General features: G+C 37.2%; 2 protein-coding genes across 2 annotated transcripts; both read right to left on the bottom strand.

Annotated features, from left to right (window-relative positions):
- Positions 1-2,775: 2,775 nt before the first annotated feature.
- On the bottom strand, positions 2,776-3,702 carry LOC101842472 (olfactory receptor 6F1). Its single transcript, XM_005085378.2, has one exon. The coding sequence runs from the start codon at positions 3,700-3,702 to the stop codon at positions 2,776-2,778; it is 927 nt and encodes a 308-aa protein (XP_005085435.1).
- A 20,418-nt stretch (positions 3,703-24,120) lies between these two features.
- LOC101842203 (olfactory receptor 14A2-like) lies at positions 24,121-25,044 on the bottom strand. The gene has a single exon (XM_005085377.1). It carries the CDS (start codon positions 25,042-25,044, stop codon positions 24,121-24,123), a length of 924 nt encoding a protein of 307 aa, XP_005085434.1.
- Between the last annotated feature and the right edge of the window lie 378 nt (positions 25,045-25,422).

The following is a 25,422-nucleotide window of genomic DNA, read 5'->3' as shown; positions in this document are numbered from 1 at the left end:
TTTAACCCACAGAAACATCTGACCTGAGCAACAGGGAGCTCTTGAACCCCAGACTGATCACTGGGAATCCAGCCTAGGACTGATCCAGACCTATGGGTGTCAGTGAGGAGGCCTAGGCAATCCCAGGGGCCTTGGGTAGTTTATCAGTATTTATCCCTGGTCTACAAATGCAACTTGGGTGCCCATCCCACAATAAGAGATGCTTTCTCAGCCAGAACTCTTGGGGGAGGGCCTTACCCTGGATGAAATGACAGGAAATGAGTGGGGATTGGGGGAGAATGAATAGGGGATTTGGTGGGAGGGCATGGGAGGATGGGAGAGGAAGGGAGAGGGACCTGGGATTGTCATGTGAAGCAACCTTGTTTCTAATTTAAATTTAAAAATAAAAAAATCAATTCCTTAAACAACAAATTTTATAGATACATTACATAGATACATATCTATCTATGTCATATATGTTATATCCATGATATATATGAGTAACTGGAGTGAGGTTACAAGAGAAGGGATACAAGAGAAATTATGGTGCAGAATATGATCAAAATGCATGATATAAACTAAAGAAATTATTTTTATGAAGCCCAACAACATGTACAATGAATTTACAGCAATGAAACATGAAATTATTTAAAAAATGATAAACATAAACATGGAATGCACGCAATCAAAAATGGATTTTAGACATAGGGGAAATTATTACCAGCCTATAATCCACACCACCAGAGAAGCTAGGAAACGAGGACCCTAAAAGAGACATACATGGTCCCCAGGAGAAGGGGAAAGAGATAATATCTCCTGAGCTCATTGGGAACATGGGAGGAGGGGAGAGGGAGATTGGAGAAAGAGAAGGTGTGAAGAGGAAGGGAGAGGTGGACATGAAGAAGCAGGAAGTTTGAGTCGAGAGAAGAATAGAGGAGAGGAAGAAAAGAGATACCATAATAGAGGGAGTCATTATAGATTTAAAGAAAAATCTGGAACTAGGGAAATGTACAGAGATCTACAAAGATGATACCATCAAAAATTCTAAACAATAGTGAAGAGGCTACCTTACATGTCCTTCCCATATAATTAGATTGATGACTACCTTATATGCAGTCCTGCAGCTTTCATCCAGTAGCTAATGGAATCAAAAGCAGATATCCACAACTAGCACTGAACCGAACTCCTAGAATCCAATTGCAGACAGGGAGGAATGATGAGCAAATAGGTCAAGACCAGGTTGGTGAAATCCACAAAAACAGCTCACATGAACAAGGGGGACTTATGGACACCAGAATGATAGCTGGGAAACCAGCATAGGAATTATTCAGAACCCCTGAACGTGGGTATCAATGAGGAGGCCTTGGCAATCTATGGAGCCTCTGGTAGTAAATCAGTATTTATCCCCAGCAAATTAGTGGACTTTGGGAGCCCATTCCACATAAAGGGATAATCTCTCAGTATACACAAATGGTGCTTGGATTAGACCATTCTCCAAAGCATGTGACAGACTTTGAAGATTCCCCCATGGAAGGCCTCACCCTCCCTGGGGAGCAGAAAGGGGTTGGAATAGGGGCCTAGTGGAGGGCAGGTGAGGATGGGAGGGAAAGGGAACTGGGATTGACATGTAAAACAAGCTTGTTTTGAATTTAAATTAAAAACAAAAAAATAGTAACCTGCCTAATGCACAAATCATGATGATACTAAAGCAGTGCAAGGCCAAATTGAACTTCAAAGTTAGAGCTTGTCTCAAAAACGAGCAATAAAAAACGGAGTTACCTGTAATAGCCCTTCTTAAATTAAGTAAAACCAAAAGCTTTTAGAGAAGGGACACATATTGGATGGTTTCCTGGCACTAAAGTTGTTATAATCTCACAATATCTTGCTGGCTCCTTAAAAAATGGCACATGATGGTTTTTTTCTCAGGCAGATGCATATGACTTTTATTTTTGCTCCTTTATTTCAGATTCCATTAATGAATCTTGAATATCAGTCCACCAATTAAAAACACAGCACTCCAAACTCCCTGAGGCAAGAGGAATTATTACAACAAATAAAAATATTGGAATCTTCTCAGGAAAATATACCCCAGGGTTGGTAACCATCATTCTACCACCAAAGGAAATGCTCATTTGCAGGAACAGACTTACCTCAGAATTTTTGTAATTTATGTCACAACTGGGCTAATATATTTATTTTTCTTGGGTTTGTTTTTATGTGTCCTTTCAAACATAATACTGTTGGCGAAAGGTAGACAATATTTCTATACCTAATTTTGGACAAAACAGTGCATGAAACCATTTCTTTTCATTAATTTCTATCTTTTGCTTGTTTGGTGGAGAAAACTCAGCTGATCTTTAATTTCAGGAATATTAATTGTTTTTAATTTAAAAAATATTGGTTGTTTGAAGACAAATATAATATATTATTTTTCTATAATAATTTTTTGTATTTCTATACAGAAAATTTGAAAGCATATTGTAACTTCATAAGCACCTGTTCATTTACATTTTACCAACAATATCTTGGCTTGTTCTGTTCATATCCTTGTGAAATTAATGTTTGGTTTTGTGGCTATCAGCTTCTAATTAATAAGTATTTTATTATATTCACCCAAATTGTGTCTTGAAATAAATTTACATTCACATTTTGTTATACTATTGTTTAAAAGTTTCTAAATCTTCAAATCTTACACATCACACACTACTCTAAGAAAAATTTCATGTGATAAAAGTATATTTAAAAGTATTAATCCCTGTATCAGTGATGGAAATGATTCATGGCACAGCAGGAAGTTCATATTCTCCTCCATTTCTTCATCAGAGTTTCCCTGACCTCCTTGTTACGAAGGGTATAGATGAAAGGATTGAGAACTGGAGTTACCACTGTATTGAGAACATGGACAGCTTTAGTCAGATCCAAGTCATCTTTGATGGAGGTTCGGACATGGAGGAAAATTGTGGACCCATACCAGATGAGCACCACAGTGAGGTGGGAGGAACAGGTAGAGAATGCTTTGCTTCTGCCAGTGGCAGAAGGGATCCTCAGGATGGTGCTAATGATGTAGACATAAGAAATCAGAGTAATGATGCAGGAACTCAGGATAACCACAAAAGCTATCACAAAAGCCACTGTCTCCACTGCCTGTGTATTGCTGCATGCCAGGGCAATCCAGGGTGCAATGTCACAGAAGAAATGATTGATGGCATGGGGGCCACAGAAGGACAAGGTACTTATTAGGGCTGCTGGCACAGAAATGGCCAAGAAACCACAAATCCAAGAGCTAAGAGTCAGCTGTGCAGAGAGTAGACTGTTCATTATAGACTGGTAGTGTAAAGGAGAGCAGATGGCAAGATAGCGATCATAAGCCATGGCTGCCAAGAGGAAGTACTCTGTGCAACCTAGTGAGAAAACCAAGTACATCTGCAAAAGACACCCTGAAAATGATATGGTCTGACTTTGCCCCACCAAGATGGCCAGGGCTTTGGGAACTGCAGCTGTGGTATACCATATCTCCAAGAATGACAGGTTGCTCAGAAAGAAATACATAGGTGTGTGTAGCTGTTGAGAAGTGCTGACCAATATCAAGATTGCCATGTTACCACCAATGCTAAGGAGATACATCACCAGAAACAGCATGAAAAGAGAAAGCTGGAGGGTCTGAGTTCCAGGAAAGCCCAAGAGAAGAAAGTCTTGGGCTAGAGTTGCATTCTCTGTGATCATTTTGCTGATTTCAAACCAGAAACAGACTTTCCTCACTGAGATCTTTAGCCTGGTAGTCTAGTCCTAGAAAGATAAAAAGATTGTGAAAGCCTGATATTTAGACCATGAAACATGTCACAGAAAACTAATGTAGGAAATTAATATAGAAAGATTTCCTGAGTATTCATAAGACCATGATAATAGCTACACCACAGATAGCTTTTGTGGTTATTCTGAATTTCAAGATTTAAATCCTGCCTCTACTTGACTCATCCCATCTCAAGACTTCAAACAGCTATTTCAAGGTGATTCATACACTATAACTCATGTCTTTAACTATTACCTGTGTGGGAGATGGGAAAGTAAAACACCTCACAACTGACAAAAGATACAGCTTCTACTTGTTTGGAAATTGGCCTAACAGCTTAAATCAGGACCACATTTGAATGTTACAAAGTCTAAGTTATTTTTCAAAATTATAAGTTTAGTGCAAAAAAGTAGTATTTGTCTTTCCTGATATGTTTTGATTCATATAAGCATAATGATGATGATAATGACAATAATAATGAAAACAAAATCCACAAAGAACAATTGTGAGAAAATGGATCCCTGCAACACTGACATCAATAATTGAGAGTAGGTGAAGACAATAAAATAACTGAAAACTCTTTCTTAAAAATGCAAGTTTAAGAAGTTTCCATTTCCTATCTATTGGGAACAGTTCAACAATAAATATGGCTGAGCAAATAAATGTGACCCAGTACTATTTGTTTTGATTGTCACTTTGTGTATGAGGTTATTTTGTTAAGACAGATACCTCTTTCTCTCTCATTCATTTGACCTTTTTTATGTCTAACTGTATAGTTCCAGACAGTGAAATTATGATGAGCAACAAAATAGTTTTAATTTTCTTACACTGCAGGAGTAAAATACATAATAATTAGATTGTTAATTGTTCTATTGGAATAAAAGTGGTTTTAGATGTCATTGACCCAGAAGAGAAAAATAAACAAAGGACTTTCCCCCCACAAAATTGTTAAGAGAGTTCTTAACTATGTGTCAACCTGTGCATCTTAAAGATTGATAGGTATAATTGACTGTAAAAATAACAATTGTTTAGTTGCAGAAGCCCTGAAGTCAAAAGTTATCATCTTTTGGTATTATTCATTTGTTATTTTTTAAACAGTAGTCAAGGAGCACCAAATTAAATTTATATTGACAGCTACCAGTAGTCTGAAATCTCAGAGCCTTGCTGGCTGGCGGTGGCATATGCCTTTCATTCAAGCACTAAGGACGCAGAGGTAGGCATATCTCTGTGACTTCAAAGCCAGCCTGGTCTACAAGAGCTAAGTTCAGGACAGCTACAGCTATACAAATAACCCTGTCTTGAAAAACAAAGACAAAAAGGACAAAGAAACAAACTAATAAAATTTGGAACATTGGCAAGATAGGACTTTAAAAATGAAGGTAACATAGAAAATGGAATGAATCGGGAGGGTTATTCACTAAATATCTTACCACCTAAAAAATCCTTGTATTTTGAGATACTTTTTGTGTCTGCAGTGAAGAAATAGCACACCAAGTAATCCAGTAAATTCTCAACAAACAGACTACTAAATTCCTCTCTGCTCATCACGATTCCATCTTTTTTCTTCATAACATATTTCATTATGAGGTCATGAATATGTATCATATCTCTTGGTATCACGATCTTAATTTTTGAATGACTCCATATCATGAAATTTAAATATATTTGTTGCACTTCATCTTTCTAATCTATACTTGTAGAAAATCCAACCATGAACATTACAACGCTAATTGAAAGCTGGTTTGTCGGTTACTCATTCATATCTAACATCATCTTCATAAGCCTATAAGCATGGTTTTGCTGCTCTTGTGAACTGAAGATTGGTTAGGTTGGGAAAGGTCTGTGTTGAAGATTCTACAAAGTATTAATATATTCATTAGAATGTCTATGTCTTCTGAGAGCAGAATGTTACAGGGTCAGAGACAAATTACCTCAGGCAATTCGTATCTCCTTTTAATAGGCATGTATTCCTATGAATTTGTTTTGCTATCATTCTAGTAACTGTCCGTTAAATCCTTTCTTATAAAGTGTTTTTTTAGAGGGCCCTAGCATCCATCAAACCTAAGGGTCAGCATGTCATCAGACAACATTTGAACCCAAAGCAAAGATGTCCCATGTTAATCTAGCCTGCCTACCAGATGTCCCTAGTATTGCATTTTAAATATCCCTCAGTTTGTGGCTTTCTTTGCTCTGTGTTGTAAAAAATTATAGACATTATTACCATATATAGAAGCAGCATTTGTAGTAAACTAGAACTGTCTTTCGAGGCCCTAGTCTCTCACGTTTGTTCTAAAATGCACTTTTATACCAGTTGAAATGAGAAATATCTTTGTGATGATATCATAATACTTTATATACAATGATGATTAAAAACATAAACCAAATAACTTTCCAAATTAGAACTGTGAAAATTATTCCTAGTAGTATGGCTACTAAATTAATCCTAAATTCATGAATGTATCAAAGAAATATATACAACATCATCCATTTGCTAATTTTAAAATGCAATTTAAAAGAATAAAGATATAAACAAATAGAATTTCTGCTATTTTATCATGAAATGATTTTACTTTGATTAAGCTACAGTATTCTTCTTATACCATTATAATATTTGTTTGATACATGGCTATTTTTTTTCTGTTTTTAAGACCTGTGTATGTGCTCTATAGTTGAATGGGTTCAGTACTAAATGTAAGAACATATAAGGTAGATTTGGACATATTCAGCTAACAAAAAAGATATAGGAGGATAAAAATGAAGTAGATAAAGGATCAAATATGATCAAAGTATGTATAAAAATGGCATTATGACACAAACCCATTATCTTGTATACTAATTCCCACAAACATGTATAATGCTGATGTTTCATAACTGAAATCACATCACTTAACATATGAATGGAATAGTATTTCTGAGTTCCAGATTATCCTGGTGTACCAAAGATAGTTGTTATAGAAAATGGAGAGAAGAGGAGAAAAATAAATTTAAAATATTATAATTAAAATATCACTTGTGCTTAAAATTAGCTAAGAAGTTGAAACAAACTAATCTATTTTATGGAAAGAGATTATTTTTGAACAGTTTTTGACTGCATATTGTAGTTTAAATTTCTTATAGATGGAATGTTCAAATTTGAATATATAAGATAATACCTTTTATCAAAACAGACTTTTCTTTTACCAAAGGTAACTGCATTTGGTATTTACATATAGATTTAAGGTATTAATCAAATGCTACAATGGCCCTGCCACAGAACAAGTTTGTCAATACAAAAAAAAAAAACCCTACCTTCGGAAAGAATACATTGAATACAATATAATCCCTTTGGTTATCCAGTTGTAGTTCTTTCTGCCATAAATATCATAAAGGCAACATGATGTCTTCCAAACTCACATTTCTCATAGTGTTAGTGCATGGTTTTCTTTGCATACATCCTTACATTTTATTCTGATCATTCTCCACTCCCCCCGTCTGTCTGTCTGTCTGTCTGGCTGGCTGGCTGTCTCTCCTGTCTCTGTATATGTGTGTGCTCTTCCCTTCCTCCCTTATGGTTATTATGTTGCATTAATTATATGGTCTACATTATTTCTTTTTGCATTCATTATTCTTTGATAAATGCCATCTTTCCTGGTCTTTGAAACTACCCATATTTCCTTTTAGTACTTTTCTAATTAAACTTTCAATTTGGTGTTTGATTTCTTGCTCACTTCTTTTTAATGAGCTTCCTAGAAAGCACAATTTGTTTTTATGTAACTGCTTATGTAGAGATGAAACCTTTGGGAGGAAATTAATTTTTTTCTCTTGTGTATTTAGGGTCACTTCCAAAACTGTGGCCTCTGGCTAAATGTTTATAAATGGGAGACATCAGAATTTTTAGCTTCTTGATTATTTGCAAAAAAAAATTATACAATGAAGAAGCATTTATTTTTTCTGCAGAAACCCTTTAGGTTAGATAGTCATAGGTTTCCCATGATTTTTGTGGTTTTGGTACTGTGTATGTAAGGTGTGAGAAAGAAAATGAAATTTAGATGGTAGGAAAGGTATATCTGCAAGGTATTGGAGAAAATAATACAATAAGCATCTATTATATGATTTATTAAAAATAATAACAAAATAATTGTGTTGGAATATAATTCTGTGATGGAAACTGAGTTTGGGTATACTAAGACTATGCTCAAAAATAAAGTACTGCTCCATAAATAATCAAAAGAAGTTGAAATTAAAGATTAAATAAAAATGTAAGAATTCTGGTCATTGGTCAAAATTATCAAAAATACTTTTACATCACTGTTGTTTTTTCTTAGAATATTCTATACTGAAAAAGAATTCAACACTGAAAAATCTTAAAATTTTGTTACAAAACTCTTTGCAAAAAATAAAATTAAGTTTCTCTTGTGAATCATTTCTTTAGACTTTCTCTGGGACTATGTGTTTACATGTCTAAAAGTCTCCATTTAACAATAAGAGTATTGAATTCTTGATATAATTCTCCTTACTTATCCCTTACAGTTTATTTTCATATTTGTATTTTCATTGGAATTATCTTTATCAGAAATAGAAAGATTGTGGCTTTATTTAAGTTTATGGTAACATTAAAATAATATTATTTTCAAAATATTATATATAAAATTATAATTCAAAGTAATGCTTAGCAACACATTTTACAGAATTTCCTATTTGCATCTTTTCAAAGGTAATTTTTCTCTTGTGTATAGAGTAATAAAATAATATTTGAGTATTGGGATTAAATCCAATGTCTCTAATGTTAAGCTTCTCTTTCCCAGTAGCTATATTCTCAGTCCATGTTATTATTGTTAATGATCAAAATCTGTATTTCAACAGTCATGTCTGGCCAGTTAAAATTGAAATCAAAAGAAATTAACTTTAAGGAATATGAACATTTCTAGAAATTCCTAATTATTCTTGCATATTTTTTTTAAAAGTTATTCTTAAATTCTTCAAATTTGGCAGCACCAGTATTTAAGAAAAAGTGGATGTAAAATCCTACCTCTAACCAAAAAAATTTTTGCAATCAATACCTGCTAGGAAAGAAAAATTCAGTTTTCTCTGAAGATGCATATCGTGGGGTATAACCATCACACACCAAGGCAGGCTTTATGCCCAGGAAGTAGTTGACCAGTGGAAAATGGACTCCTTTTTTGTTTGTTTGTTTTTTTAAAAGGATGGTGGAAGATTGCTTTTTGTTGTTGTTGTCTTTTGGTTTTTTATCTTTGGCCTTCTTAGCTTTTCCTCTAATTTTTATTTTGTTTTTGCTTTTAGGAGGGAGGGAAGGAGTGGGAGATAATATGAATTCCTGGCCATTTAATTAAATCAAGTTATTGTAGGAGAGAAGCATTGGCATGTCTTTCTATATCCAGTCAAATGTAACAGTGGAATCCCTAATTTCCTTCTCCTCAATAATTCGGTGTATTTTATAAATTTTCTTCTGTAAAGTAAGCATGTGTATATATTGGTGTTTGTCTCCTTGCTGTTACTTCCTAGAGTGAATATAGCAGATACCTTGAGTATTAGATGGCACATAATTACATAGAAAAGGGGTTAGCCTAAGGCTTAGAGCTCAATTTTCTCTTTTGGGAAGAGAAATGTTAATCAGTAAAGATTACTGAAGGGTTCTTTGGATTTCCCATAACAGCTGAGTGTTTTACATAGTTATGATTTTGATAAATTAATGATTTTCTCTAATTCCCCATAAGCTAGGAAATGGGGAATCTCATCTCAAGTCTCTTATTTTTAATTCAACAAATTTACTTGGAAAATGGCATTATGATATATGAAATATTTGATGTATTTGAAAGTTCATTTTTGTCAGTTGGAGAGTCACCACTGGTTGCATTTAACCCTACAATTCTTTAATATTACTGGTAAAAGATAAATAAGGGAGATAATTATTTTAGACTTCAATTTTCCCTCTCTTTTGCCATACATGATAGAAAAGAATCACTTTTGTGATTGACCTATAGTTAGAAAATTCCTGATATTACGTCATGGTGATTATTCTAGAGAAGAATCCACAGAAATGGAGAGACAGTTATGATGGTTCACAGAGAGGCATAAAATAATATTATAGAAAACCCAGAGTGGCCAATTATTATTAACTAATACCTAAACTTTCTCTGGTATCTCAGAGGACAGGCCAAACACACCTTGCCCATCTCCAAACTCCTTAAAAGGGAGAAAGTAGGAATCAGTATACTTAGTCTATGATTTCCAATACCATACCAGACTTGGGAAAATTATAAATATCCCTTCTTTTTAGAAAGCCCAGACCAGGATCACGAAGTTCCATGATGTATATGCTTGAGGAATAAGTAAAAACCTTGCTTACACTTACACAAATAGACAAAAACTTCTGACACCTTTGTCTCCTTTGTCTGTTGAGTTTCCAACCAAAGAACAAATTTCCGCTGATCATACTGGGCTGTTTTGTAAGGTTTCATTTCCTAATTTTTTTCTAGGTGGCTGTGTACCCTAAGAATCAGCAAATAAATATAATATGGAAATATTGATGTGGGGGAATAAGGAGAATGTTGAGGCTTTAGGATGAATAAGACTTTGAGATACAGTGTACAGGTCACATTTTGGAAGAACATGAACAAGTAAAGAGGTAATATAAATATGGAGAGTTGAGAAGTCACCTGATTATGCAAATGGTACTGTAGAAGTGACCCCATTAATAATTTTATGTAGATTCTTTGATAATTTCATAATACAAAATATGTTTTGAATAAATTAATGACCTAACCCTCACCAAGTCCTTCCAGATCTAGCTCCTACTCTCTAACTTCCTCCTAATTTCATGTCATCTAGGTGTCTTTTATAACCCATTGTGTCCAGTTTGTGATAACAAGTGAGTAAGCAGCACAGATCCATCAGCTGTAGCACTGTTGACCTACCAGATGTAATGTGTTTGAAGAATACTGAGTCTTTCTTGAATCCATCAACTGTCAATTGTTCTAAGGAACAGGGCCAGGGTGACTTCACAAACAACTATTTCCTCCATGATGGAATATTGGCTGATCTTTTACCAGCCTTATGCAGTCATTCAGAAATGCTGTGAGTTCATGAATACCCCAGTTTTATAATGTACAGATAACATTGTTTAGTACCAATACGCCATGATGTCTGATTTTCACAAGCTTCATAACCCTCATTTATGATGCTTCCTGAGGTCTGTGAGAAGGAAATATGATATAGATATCACATTAGTAGCTAAGAATAGAATAGATATTCTCTGCATTTTCACCTGCACAAAGAAACTTCTCTAATGAGAAATGATACTGTAGTAATCTATAGGTACATACATATGATTTTAATGACCAGTTTGACATATTGTGCATTTAGGAAAATAGTAGTAATAGGTTCACTACTTTGTGTTATATGTGGACATGACCTGGACAGTTTTTGTCCTGAGATTTGAATTTCTAGCCTTTTGATATTTGGAAAAAAATTATATGAAAAAGAGATAGTGAGTGACAGGTGTGGTCTTCCAACTTTGGCTGCTTTCTTCTGAATTACTGCATATTTGTTTGGGAGACCATCCTATCTCATCCTCTTTGAATAACAGACTAGTGTTTGTCTTATCACATCATGATGTCACTCTATAACGCACAGATAAACTTATGTGTTTTGCTGCATGTTGACCTTAATGAACTGAGTCATCAGACAATCTATGAGAGGCACATAGTTTGTCTGCTGTGATTCAGAAGGTGTATGATGAATTTGGATTCTATTGCTACTTAGATTGTCTGAGAAGAAGGATTTGTTCAATTACATCTTCATCGGCTTTCTTTTTATCGTAGTTTCCTTCACTGCCTAAACATGATGCCTGAAACTGTATCTATAGACTAGACTGGCCTCAAACTCAGATATCCTGACACAACAGTGAAAGATTTCCTCAAACAAGACCACACCTACTCTATCAAATCCACACCTTCTAATAGTGCTATTCTCTTTGGGGGTATTTTCTTTAAACCATCATAATTGGTACTCTTTAAAATTTGACTAAATCTAAATTATTTCTTCCTTTTAATTTTTCCTAAAGAATATGACCCATAAGTAGAGTGTAGATAATATCTTTCAGTGTAGAGAATTCCTATGATTATAAAAATAGACTTGGTGATGTATGATGCAATAGCCCACTGTCACTCTTTAGTGAATAGAAGAGGTTTCAGTTTTCTTTTAAGAGGACCTTTGCAACTTTGATAGGTTTTTTTCAGTCCTAATAGGGGAAACTTAAACCCAACTGATGAAAGTGTCTAACATCACCAACATATGCTTCGAACTGTTGGAACATATCAATAATTTCTATTTTCCAGTCCTCACATGGATAGGTATCTTTAATTTGCATCAGTTCCTTGAGCAGTGTAAGAAGTGATAGACATATTTCCCTTTGTTTGTTAATGATTTCTCTAGGGAAAGTCCAGTTACATTTTTAGGATGTCATCTCATCAACTGGAATGAGCCATATGTTACCTTAATCATACTTTACATTATAGTCTATGGCAATAGTAATTCATTTCCCATATAGATCGATGATCTTTTTTGGTTTCTGCTTTGGTCTAGATCCCCATTCTTTTCCTTTTTATTGGGGTGCTTAATTGGAAATGTGTAAAACTATCATTTAAAGTTTATTTTATTTTGTCTGCTTATGCTGGCCCATGTCCTTTGTTCTTCCAATGGACGAGTGCTACCTGAGTAGGAATCTGGTTAATTTATAACAAATGTAAAATATTCTGCTTATGTTTTCAGAATTTTCACAGCCCTTGCTATTTCCATGGCAGAGCAAGTGTTGATATGCACCTTCAATCTTCTGATAATAAGATATATAGGGAAAAGGAGAAGGAGGGGTCAATGTGATTATTTTAGTGCCCCTGACTGTATTTTTTATCACTTCCTTAGGAATTTGCATAACAAGTGTACAAGGGAAAGTGAAATGGGTAGGTAAAGAAAGAAGTTGGTTTTATTAGAAAGTTTTCAAAAGGTTAGAGTCATAAATCATACATCTTGCACATATTGCAGACAGAATAGATTATAAGTGAAAGATTTTTGTGGCTGGGTAGGCATTCCAGCCTCACCACCAGAAGGCTGGTTATACAAGATGTCCTATTAAATTTCCATATGCTACTCTAGTAGGGATCCTCATGAGGGTCACCCTCATTTCCACATTGCGTTCCAAATGCTACCCATTTTCAGGAATCTCTCCCCCATATTAACTCCCTCTGTCCCTCCTTCCCCCACATGATTTCTCCTGTTCCCATCCCCACCTATCCCAAGTATACTTACAAAATATATTTTATTTCCCCTTCCCAGGGATATCTATTCACCATCACTAGACCTCTGTTCTCATAAACTAACTTCTCTAGAATTGTGGATTTTAGTGTGATTATCCTTTACTTAAAAACTAATATCCACTTGGGAGTACATATCATGTTTGTCATTCTTAGTCTGAGTTTCATCAATAAGGATGCTTTCTTTCTCTCAATTCATCCATTTGTCTGCACATTTTATGATGTCATTTTTTAACATATGAGTAATTCTCAATTTTGCAAATATACCATATTTTCACTATCCATTATCCGAGGCACATTTATATTGCTTCAAGTTTCTGGCTCTCATGAAAAAAGCCACCTGAACATAGTGGAGCAAATGTCATTGTGGTAGGATGGGAAGTCATTTGGGTATATTCCAAAAAAGTTTTATAGCTGAATCATCATATATATTGATTCCAAACTTTCTGTGAAATTTCCCTATTGATTTGTATAACGGCTGCACAAGTTTTCACCCCTACCAACGAAGAAAGAGTATTCCCATTACTCCACATACAGGCCATCATGTTCTATTCATTGTGTTGTTGATCTTAACCATTCTGACAAGTATGAAATATAATTTCAAAGTAGTTTTGATTTGTATTTTCCTGAAGGTTAAAGAAGTTGAACATAAGATTTCTCATCCACTTGAGATATCTCTATTGAGAATTCTCTGTTTGAATCTCTTCTCCAAGGATGTTGAACATTTAATTGTTTCTCGGGCATTTGAAATTCTGTGTTGAGAATTTTATTTAGCTATGAACCACATTTTAATAGTATTATTTAGTTCGTTAATGTCTAGTTGCTTGAGTTATGTATTTTGTAGGAGCCCTGTATTTGGTGTGGACTTGCTCGTGGCTCAGAGCTTGTGGGTCAACCAATAACTTGTCAAACTTGAGTCACAGGCCAGGAGAGAGAGTCCATGGGTAACACTTCCTGGATGACCAGGAAGTAGGGCTGTGTGGCCATAGACCTAGAATAGAAACCAATACAACTGACAAAACTTCAATGAAATGATTCCTAATGATATTCTACTATACTCATAGGTCAATACCTAGCCCAATCATCATCAGAGAGATTTAATCAGGCAACTGATGAGAGAAGATGCACAAAGCAACAGCCAAACATTAGATGGAGCTTGGAGCATCCTGCAACAGAATAGGATAGGATTGTAGGAGGCAACAGGATTAAGGCTACCACAAGAACATGGCCCACCAAATTATAACAACAGGCCATGTGGGGGTCACAGAGACTGATGCAATAATAATAGAGACTGCATAGGTCTCTTCTAGGTCTTCTGAAAATATGTTGTTTAGTTCAGGGTTTTGTGGGACTCCTAACAGGGGCATGACATTTTCTTTTACCTTGGACCCTTTTCCTACTACTGGGTTGCTTTGTCCAGCCTTGATATGAGAGTTTGTACTTAGTCTAATTTTATCTTGTTATGCCATGTTCAGCTGATAACACTGGGATATCTGCTCTTTTCAGAAGGGAACACAAGGAGTAGTGTATCTGGGGTAACGGTTTTTGGAGAGGATTTGGAACAGTGGAGGGAGGGTGGAATGTATTATAGGAGAGAAGAATATATGAAAAGAAAAGTCAAAATTTATACATCTTGGCTGGTAGATAAAATAAAACTGCTTAAACCCCATATTTAAAGGTATGGATGATACTTGCTTTAATTTTCAAATTACTGAGACATGAAACAAGAAATTGGACAAGCAATTTGTGGGGTAGTAGTAGAAACAGAGGCAAGTTTTTTAAGAAAGCAAAGCACTTGGAAGATTGGAAATGGGTTCCCAAAAAGACAAACAAGGTATGTACGTACTCATATATGGACTTTACACATGGCTGAGGGGAGTACCAGTCTACAATCCTACTGTCAGAGTGTCTGGGAATCAGGAAGGACCCTAAGATAGATATGCATGGTACCCCAGATAAGGGGAATGAGCCAGAGCAGAGGGGGGAGCTAGGAAGAGGAGAAGGGTGAAGGAGGAAGGGAGAGGAGGACGGGGGGGGGGAGCAGGAAGATTAAGTCAGGGGAAAATAGAGGAGAACAGGATAAGAGGTACCATAATAGAGGGAGTCATTATAGGTTTGGGGGAAACCTGGCACTAGTGAGATTCCCAGAGATCTACAAGGATGACACCAACTAGCAAACTAAGCAATAGTGGAGAAATTACCTTAAATGCCCATCCCTGAAAATGAGTTTGATGACTTCCTTATATGCCATCCTAGAACCTTCATCCAGTGATTGATGGAAGTGGAGGCAGACACCCACAGCTAAACATTGAACTGAGCTCCTGGAACCCAGTGACAGAGATGGAGGAGTCAAGACCGGGCTGGTGAAACCCACAGGAACAGCTGACCTGAACAAGGGGGGAGTTCTTGGACAACATGCCAGACGGCCGGGAGACCAGCATGGGACTGATCCAGATCCGCTAAATGTGGGTGTCAGTGAGGAGGCCTGGACAATCTGTGGGGCCTTGGATGATGGATTGGTGTTTGTCCCAGGCATACAGATGGATTTTGGGTGCCCCTCACACAGTGAGGGATGCTCTCTAAGCCTGATCTCTTGGGGAAGGACCTGCATCCTGCCCTGAACAAAATGGCAGACTCTAGGGATGCCTCCAAGGTTGTTCTCACCCTCCCTGGGGAATGGAGTGGGGATTGGGTGGGGGCCTGGGGGTTCTGGTGTGGGCGATGGGAAGATTGGAGGGAGAGGGAGCTAGGATTGACACGTGAAGCAATCTTGAAATAAAAAATAGAAGATTGGGGGCCAGGGAAGCAGCTGTTCCAGCAGCAGCATCAGGTAAACAGGCCGGCATCTGGGCCTGTGTTCCAGTCCCTGTGGATCTTCTGGGAACTGCAGAGCTTCCAATCCCAGTGGGAGCCAAGCACCCCAGACTCCAGGTCTTCTCTCCCACCAATGAGACCAGGAAACCAGAGGAGCCAGGGAGTCCAGTGAAGCAGCTGTTCCAGCAGTATCAGGTAAACAGGCTGGCTTCTGGGCCTGTGTTCCAGTACCTGTGGATAGCATGGCAACTGCACAGAGCTCCCAATCACAGTGCGAGCAAAGCACCCCAGACTCCAGGTCTTCTCTCCCACCAATGAGACCACGAAACCAGAGGAGCCAGGGAGTCCAGGGAAGTAGCTGTTCTGGCTGCAGGATCAGGTAAAACAGGACACAGCATAGGGTCCAGGGGACCAGGAAGGAGGCTAAGCACCCCAGATTACTGTTCTTCTTCTCCACCCACGGGACCAGAACGAGGACAAGGAATAGAAGAACTACCAGATTATTGGACTTGCTAGCACTCAACAAAAGGGAACTCTGGTCCCCTAACCACCAGAACAGTAAGGGGCTCTTTCTGCACCCACTAGAAGAAGAGATGGGAAAGAGACAATACAAAGACACACTCAGCAACAGGAAAACAAATATAATGCCACCAGATACTAGAGACTCCACACCAGCAAGACTCCAAAATTCCAATGCAAAAGAAGGAGAGGAGAATGACCTTAAAACCACTTTCATGAAAATGATAGAGGCCCTAAAAGAGGATATAGGAAAATCCCTCAAAGAAATGGAAGAAAAAACAAACCAAAAAATGCAAGAATTGGAAGAAAAAACAAACCAAAAAAGGCAAGAATTGGAAGAAAAAACAAACCAAAAAAGGCAGGAAATGGAAGAAGAAACAAAGCAAAAAATGCAAGAAATGGAAGAAGAAACAAAGCAAAAAATGCAAGAAATGGAAGAAAGAAGAAACCAAAACATTCATAAAAGGCAACAAATGGATGAAAAGATAAACCGAATATTGCAAGAAGCAATGCAAACACTGCCAGGGTTGAAAACTGAAATAGAGACAATAAAAAAAACACAATCTGAAGAAAGGCAGAAAATAGAAAAGCTAGGCAAACAGTCAGGTACTACTGATACAAGCATTACCAATAGAATAGAAGAGATGGAAGAGAGAATCTCAAGTGTTGAAGATACACTAGGAGAAATGGATTCATCAACCAAAGAAAACCTTAAATCGAACAAATCCTTAACACAAAACATCCAGGAAATATGGGACACCATGAAAAGACCAAACGTAAGAATAATAGGTATAGAAGAAGGAGAAGAAAACCACCTCAATGGGGCAGAGGACATATTCAACAAAATCATAGAAGAAAACTTTCCCAACCATAAGAAAGACATGCCAATGAAGGTACAAGAAGCTTAGAGATCACCAAATAGAGTGGACCACAAAAATAACCCCTAGCCACATAATAATGAAGACCCCAAATACACAGAATAAAGAAAGAATACTAAGAGCAGCTAGGGAAAAAGGTCAAGTAACATATAAAGGCAGACCTATCAGTATTACACTTCACTTCTCCATGGAAACTCTGAAAGCCAGAAGGTCCTGGATAGATATTCTACCAACACTAAGAGACCATGGATGCCAGCCCAGACTACTATACCCGGAAAAGCTATCTCAATCACTATAGATGGAGAAAACAAGATATTCCATGACAAAACTAGATTCAAGCAATACGTATCCACTAACCCAGCCCTACAGAAAATTTTGGAAGGAAAACTCCAACCTAAGGAAACTAACTACAACCAGAAAAACATAGGCATTAGAGAATCCCTCTCTACCAACAGCCAAAAGAACAAAGGGGTGAAATTCCACACGTAATTCCACCACGAACAACCATTGCAAATCAAAGAAGGATGAGCAATCAATGGTAATTAATATCCCTGAACATTAATGGCCTTAACTCACCCATAAAAAGACACAGACTAGCAGAATGGATTCGAAGACAGAACCCTTCCTTCTGCTGCATACAAGAAACACACCTACCCTCAAAGAGAGACATTACCTGAGAGTTAAAGGTTGGGAAATTTTTTTCCAATCAAATGGACACAAGAAACAAGCAGGGGTAGCAATCCTAATATCTAACAAACTAGACTTTAAAATAAAATCAATAAAAAGAGATGAAGTAGGTCATTACATACTCATCACAGGTGAAACCCACCAAGATGAAGTGTCTATCCTGAACATCTATGCCCCCAATACAAAGGCATCCACATTCGTAAAAGAAACATTATTAGAACTCAAATCACATCTAAAGCCCCATACAGTTATAGTGGGAGATTTCAACACACCACTCTCACCACTAGACAGGAATACCAGACAGAAACTCAACAAAGAAGCAACTGGTCTAATAGAAGTAATGAACCAACTGGGATTAACAGAAATCTATAGAACATTTCATCCAATGAAAAAGAATATACCTTCTTCTCACCACCACATGGAACCTTCTCAAGTATCGACCACATACTTGGCAACATATCAGACCTCAGCAGCTACAAAAAACTTGGAATAACTCCATGCATCTTATCAGACCACCATGCTTTAAAGTTAGAATTCAAAAACAACACAAAATGCAGAAAACCTACAAACTCATGGAAATTCAATGATGCATAACTGCACCATTCCTGGGTCAAAGAAGAAATAAAAAAGAAATTAAAGACTTCCTTGAATTCAATGAGAATGAAGACACAACATACCCAAACCTATGGGACACTTTGAAAGAAGTGCTATGGGGGAAGTGCATAGCACTAAGTGCCCACATGAAGAAACAGGAGAACAGTTATACTAGAGAATTAACAGCACAGCTGAAAGCTCTAGAACACAAAGAAGCAAACTCCCCCAGGAGGAGTAGACGCCAGGAAATAATCAAATTGAGGGCTGAAATCAATAAAATAGAACCTAGGAAAACAATACAAAGAATCAATGCAACAAAGATTTGGTTCTTTGAGAAAATCAACAAGATAGACAAACCTTTGTACAAACTTACCAAAAAGCAGAGAGTGAACATGCAAATTAACAAAATCAGAAATGAAAAGGGGGACATAACAATAGACTCTGAGGAAATCCAGCGAGTCATCAGATCATACTTTGAAAACCTGTACTCCACAAATTCGAAATTTAAAGGAAATGGACAACTTCCTGGACAGCTATCACTTGCCAAAACTAAATGAGGAACAGATAAGCAATTTAAATAGACCTATAACCCCTATGGAAATAGATGCAGTCATCAAAAGTCTCCCAACCAAAAAAAGGTTCAGGTCCAGATGGCCTCAGTGCAGAATTCTACCAGAAATTCAAAGAACAGCTTATACCAGTTCTTCTCAAAGTATTCCCCAAAATAGAAGCAGAAGGGTCTTTGCCAAACTATTTCTATGAGGCTCCAATAACCTTGATCCCCAAGCCACACAAAGACACAACTAAGAAAGAGAACTTCAGACCATTATCCCTCATGAACATTGATGCAAAAATATTCGATAAAGGCCAGGCGGTGGTGGCGCACGCCTTTAATCCCAGCACTCGGGAAGCAGAGGCAGGCGGATCTGTGTGAGTTCATGCCGGGCTGGACCGACAGCCTCCAAAAAAATACAGAGAAACCCTGTCTCATAAAAACCAAAAAAAAAAAAGCCAAAAACAAAAACAAAAACAAAAAAATACTGGCAAATAGGATCCAAGAACACATCAAAACAACCATTCACCACGATCAAGTAGGTTTCATCCCATGGATGCAGGGATAGTTCAACATACAAAAATCCATCAACGTAATCCACCATATAAACAAGCTGAAAAACAAAAATCACATGATCATCTCACTAAATGCTGAAAAAGCCTTTCACAAAATCCAATACACTTTCATGATAAAGGTCTTGGAGAGATCTGGGATAACAGTAACATACTTAAATATAATAAAAGCTATATACAGTAAACCAACAGCCAACATCAAACTAAATGGGCAGAAACTCATTGCAATTCCTCTAAAATCAGGAACAAAACCAGGCTGTCTACCCTCTCCATACCTTTTCAACATGGTACTCAAAGTTCTAGCCATTGCCATATGACAACAAAGGAGGATCAAGGGGATACAAATTGTGAAGGAATAGTTTACATCAATGACCCAAAGAACTCTATCAGGGAACACTTACAGCTGATTAACACCTTCAGCAAAGTGGCAGGCTACAAGATCAACTCAAGGAAATCAGTAGCCCTACCATATACAGATGATAAAAGGGCTGAAAAAGAAATCAGAGAAACATCACCCTTTACAATTGCCACAAACAACAGAGAATATCTTGGGGTAACGCTAACCAAACAAGTGAAAGACCTGTATAGCAAGAACTTTGAAACTTTAAAGAATGAAATTAAAGAAGCCCTCAGAAAATGGAAAGATCTCCCATGCCCTTGGATAGGTAGGATCAATGTCGTAGAAATGGCAATCCTGCCAAAAGTAATCTACAGATTCAATGCAATCCCCATTAAAATCCCAGCACAATTCTTCACAGACCTTGAAAGAACAATAATCAATTTTGTATGGAAAAACAAAAGACCCTGGATAGCCAAAACAACCCTGTTCAACAAGGCAACGTCTGGAGGCATCACCATCCCTGACCTCAAGCTCCATTATAGAGCTATAGTCCTGAAAACAGCTTGGTATTGGCCCAAAAATAGACAGGTAGATCAATGGAATTGAATTGAAAACCCGGATATTAACCAACACATGTATGAGCATCTGATCTTTGACAAAGAAGCTAAAAATATACAATGCAATAAAGAAAGTATCTTCAACAAATGGTGCTGGCACAACTGGAGGCTGGCATGTAGAAGAATGCGGATCGATCCATGTTTATCGCCATGCACAAAACTTAAGTCCAAATGGATCAAAGACCTCAACATAAATTCAGTCACACTGAACCTCTTGGAAGAGAAAGTGGGTTGTACCTTTGAACAAATTGGTACAGGAGACAGCTTCCTGAACATAACACCACTAGCACAGACAGTGAGATCAATAATTAATAAATGGGACCTCCTGAAACTGAGAAGCTTCTGTAAGGCAAAGGACACAGTCAGCAAGACAAAAAGGCAGCCCACAGAATGGGAAAAGATATTCATTAACCCCACATCTGACAGAGGGTTGATCTCCAAAATTTACAAAGAACTCAAGAAGCAAGTCTCCAAAACATAAAAGGACCCAATTAAAAAGTGGGCTGCAGAACTAAATAGAGAGTTTTCAATACAGGAGTCTAAAATGGCTGAGAGGCACTTGAGAAAGTGCTCAACATCCTTAGGCATCCGGGAAATGCAAATCAAAACAACTCTGAGATACAATCTCACTCCTGTCAGAATGGCTAAAATCAAAAACACCAATGACAATTTATGCTGGAGAGTATGTGGTGAAAGGGGAACACTCCTCCATTGCTGGTGGGAGTGCCAACTAGTTCAGCCACTTTGGAAATCAGTATGGAGATTCCTCAAAAAAATGGGAATAAACCTACCACAAGACCCAGCAACTCCACTCTTAGGCATATATCCAAAAGATGCCCATTCATACAACAAAGATGCCTGTTCCACTATGTTCATAGCAGCATTCTTTGTAATAGCCAGAACTTGGAAGCAACCTAGATGTCCCTCAACCGAAGAGTGGATAGAGAAAATGTGGTACATTTACACAATGGAGTACTATTCAGCAGAAAAAAACAATGGAATCCTGAGATTGGCAGGCAAATGGATGATACTAGAAGAAACCATCCTAAGTGAGGTACCCCAGTCACAAAAAGAGAAACATGGCATGTACTCTCTCATATATGAGTTTTAGACATAGATCTGGGAGTGCCAGCCTACAATCCCATGGCCAGAGAGTCTGGGAAACAGAAACTTCATTCAGTGGCTGATCTAAGAAGAGGCAGACTCCCTTGGTTAAGTACTGAGCTGAACTCAAGAAAGCCAATAACAGAGAGGGAGGACTGATGATCAAAGGGATTAAGACTGGGCTGGTTTAACCCCCAGAAACAGCTGACCTGACAAAGGTTAACTCTTGAATCCCAGGCATCAGCCTGGGAATCCAGCATGGGACTGATCAAGACCCCCTGAATGTGGGTGTCAGTGAGGAGGCCTAGGTAATCTATTGAGCCTTGGGCAGCAGATCAGTACCAGTCCTGAGTATACACACGGACTTTGGACTCCCATTCAACAATGTGAGGTGCACTCTCCCTGAACTTGGGGAAGGGTCCAGACTGTGGACACCCCCATGGATGGCCTCACCCTCCTTGGGGAAATGAGGGGATAATGGGGGGGGTTGGGGAAAGGGCACGGGAGGAGGGGAGGGAAAGGGAGAGGGTCCTGGAACTGACTTGTGAAGCAACCTTGTTTCTTACCTAAATTTAAACTAAAAATAAAGAAAAATTTTTTAAAAAATAGATGATTGGAAATGATCCAAACCTAGTAAAAAATAAAAATTTCAATGAACCCATGTCTGGAGACTTGTAGCCTTTTTATGGCTCTAAATAATACCATACACTTCATTCTTCATAGACTATTTACATACTACATATTTTGAAATGTATGATGTATTTGTTACATGCAATCCAGAGTGAAGGGGACTTACAGTCTTTCTCAGTCACCTAGTCCTTTCATATTTTATTCCATATTCATATATAACCTCCCTGTCTATTCTTCTTTCCCTCAAATTGGAATCAAGCAATTTGGAATCAAGCAATGATTTCATGCTTTGCTTGTGCTGTTTGAGTTTGATTTCACGGTAGAAATCTATAAAAGCAGCAGCAACTAAGTAGCAGACGAAGTCAGAGAAACATATTAAATCAGTTGAAAGAAATTGACTTGCCGAGGATACATCACACATGCTCAAAAGGTGGAACCATCAGCCCTCAAGCAGCAGATATAATTTATTGAAGTCCTAAATAACTTTAAATGATGTATATTATAGGGCAGCCAAAGAATTTGAACCATGTTCTTTATCCCCTTTTGCTTTCAATGATGAAATAAATCTATACAGAAACACTGAAGTCAGTAAATAAAAGTGTAAGAAGTGAATGCCATGAGAAATGTAGAAATAGCAGGATCAATGACAGGCGTGATTTTAGTGTGTTGTCAAATGTTGATTGAGACGTATCTCTAGAGGGGTGAGGGTTCTCTGTCTCCTCCTTTGTTATATTCAGCTGCTAAGATTGGACTGAAGTTGAATTAAGCAGACATGTACACATGATGCTTGAAATAATGATTCAGGACAGAGAGCCCAATAGTCTCCTAATGTGTGCTTATTGGAAAAGTCCCATCTGTAGAAGGTGATGTCTTTGTCATCAGGTGGAGGTCTTACAGAATTTCGCATTGCTCATGGACAATCAAGAAGGTAGTTGGATCAAGCAGACAGCTGGATCATTTTTCTTTTCTGGTTTATTAATAGCAATATGTATTTGTCTCATTATTTACTAGACAAAGGTGCAAGATATTCTGAGAGAAGTGTTTTGTCAAACCAATTATAGGACAACAATAGAAGACATACATACAGAATCAAAGAAAATTCATAGTAAACAGATTTTTTTCTTAGATGAAATGCTCAGTATGATGAAAAAGGGTCTGCAGAAGATAATGCACAGTAAAGAATAGTTTTCAATATTGTTCACAACAGAGAATGAACCAGGAGAAATCAGTCAAAGTGATTTCTCCTATAATTATAATTGTTTCAAAGACTCTCTGTAGCATTAGATGGAAAGTATTTTTCTTCACATTGTTAGATGTGAAAAGTACCTGGATTGTAGACATAGGCCATGCAGCTACATAATAAATACTCAAGTATCTGTCAGGGTATACTCTGTACATCTCTTCTGATCGTATATTATGGATTTGGGTAGATATCTACAGTGCATTGTACTTAATGTATTTCTGTCACAATGGTTTTCTGCCTCACAACTAATAATTTCATATAAGCCAAGAGCAAATTTAAATAGGTAGCTCATATATTTTCAAAGTACAGATGAATTTAATCATCTCCATATCTTTGTTTGTCTTCTAAGAAACAGAAGAAATCACTAAATGATTACACATATCCACTCCCATCTTTCCAAAGACAAAAATTATAAAAACAGCCCTATAACATATGTAGAATGGTTATCACACCATTCTCTAATGTTTGGAAGTATTAACTGAGTAGGCCTGTCTAGCAGATATTTTGTTGCAACTTCCTCAAAGCACTATTAACATCAGTGTTTCTCAGGCTGTAGATCACAGGATTAAGTGTTGGAGGCAAAAGAGTATATAGCACAGAAAAAAGCCTGTCAATAATTGATGGTATGTTTGACAATGGCTTCAGATAGACAAAGCAGGCAGTAACAATAAAGACACTGAAAACAGTGAGGTGGGGGATGCATGTAGCAAATGCTTTGGACTTTCCTTTAGTAGTAGGAAACTTCAAAACAGTGGAGAAAATATAAAAGTAAGAGACTACAACACAGATGAAACAAGATGTGCCTAGACACACACCAATGGCAAGACTTGTATAAACGACCACAAGTGATTCAGAACAAGATATGTGTAGCAAAGAGGGAATATCACAAAAAAATTGTGGGATCACATTGGATCCACAGAAAGGCATGGAAAATGTGCCAGCTGTATATATAGCTCCAAACAGTACCCCGGTAGCCCAAGAAACACCCACCATCAGGACACACACACCATCATTCATGATGGCATCATAGTGGAGAGGAAAACAGATGGCAACATAGCGGTCATAGGACATAGCAGTTAGGACAAATACTTCCCCTGATGAGAATGAAGTCATTAGAAATACCTGTAGGCCACAAGCAAGAATGGAAATGAAATTGTTGTGAGTTAGACTACTGACAAAGAAATTTGGGATAGGAACAGAAACGAAGAAGATATCCAAAAGGGACAAATTCTTCAGAAAGAAGTACATAGGTGTTTGAAGCTGCAAGTCAAATGTGGTGAGAGTGATGATGATCAGGTTACTTATTAGGGCTGTCATGTACATCACTAGGAAGAATACCCCACATACAGTCTGTAGGTCCTGGATGTCAGAGAACCCCATAAGGATGAATCCACTTATTGCAGTGATATTTGGCATGTTAGGTGTGGTAGACATCTAAAATTCAGGACATGTGCCAGGCTGTTAGAGCCCTTAAGCTAGAAAACATAGAAGTCAAATAGAAGAAATAAAGGTGAAAAAAATTACTGTTAAATTATATTGCATCTAACAACCTTTTGGATTTCACCCATACTTATATTTTTAAATATTGTTTTATATAATGTATATTAATATTTACCTATGAAATTTGAAATTTGTACCTCATAGCAGTTTAGATTCTTCACATTCCTAGATAAGAGTTACTTTTAAGATATCTGTAGGAGACTTTTCCAGCAAGACTATGTGAAGAGGGAACTCTTTTTTCATATTCAGTTTTGTAGTAGATCACTTGCTATGATAATAGAACATGAAGTCCTC

This window comes from Mesocricetus auratus, unplaced genomic scaffold (assembly GCF_017639785.1).
Source record: "Mesocricetus auratus isolate SY011 unplaced genomic scaffold, BCM_Maur_2.0 Super-Scaffold_4256, whole genome shotgun sequence".
NCBI lineage: Eukaryota > Metazoa > Chordata > Mammalia > Rodentia > Cricetidae > Mesocricetus > Mesocricetus auratus.
The sequence above is the reverse complement of the archived record's forward strand: the minus strand, read 5'-3'. Positions and strand labels throughout refer to the sequence as shown.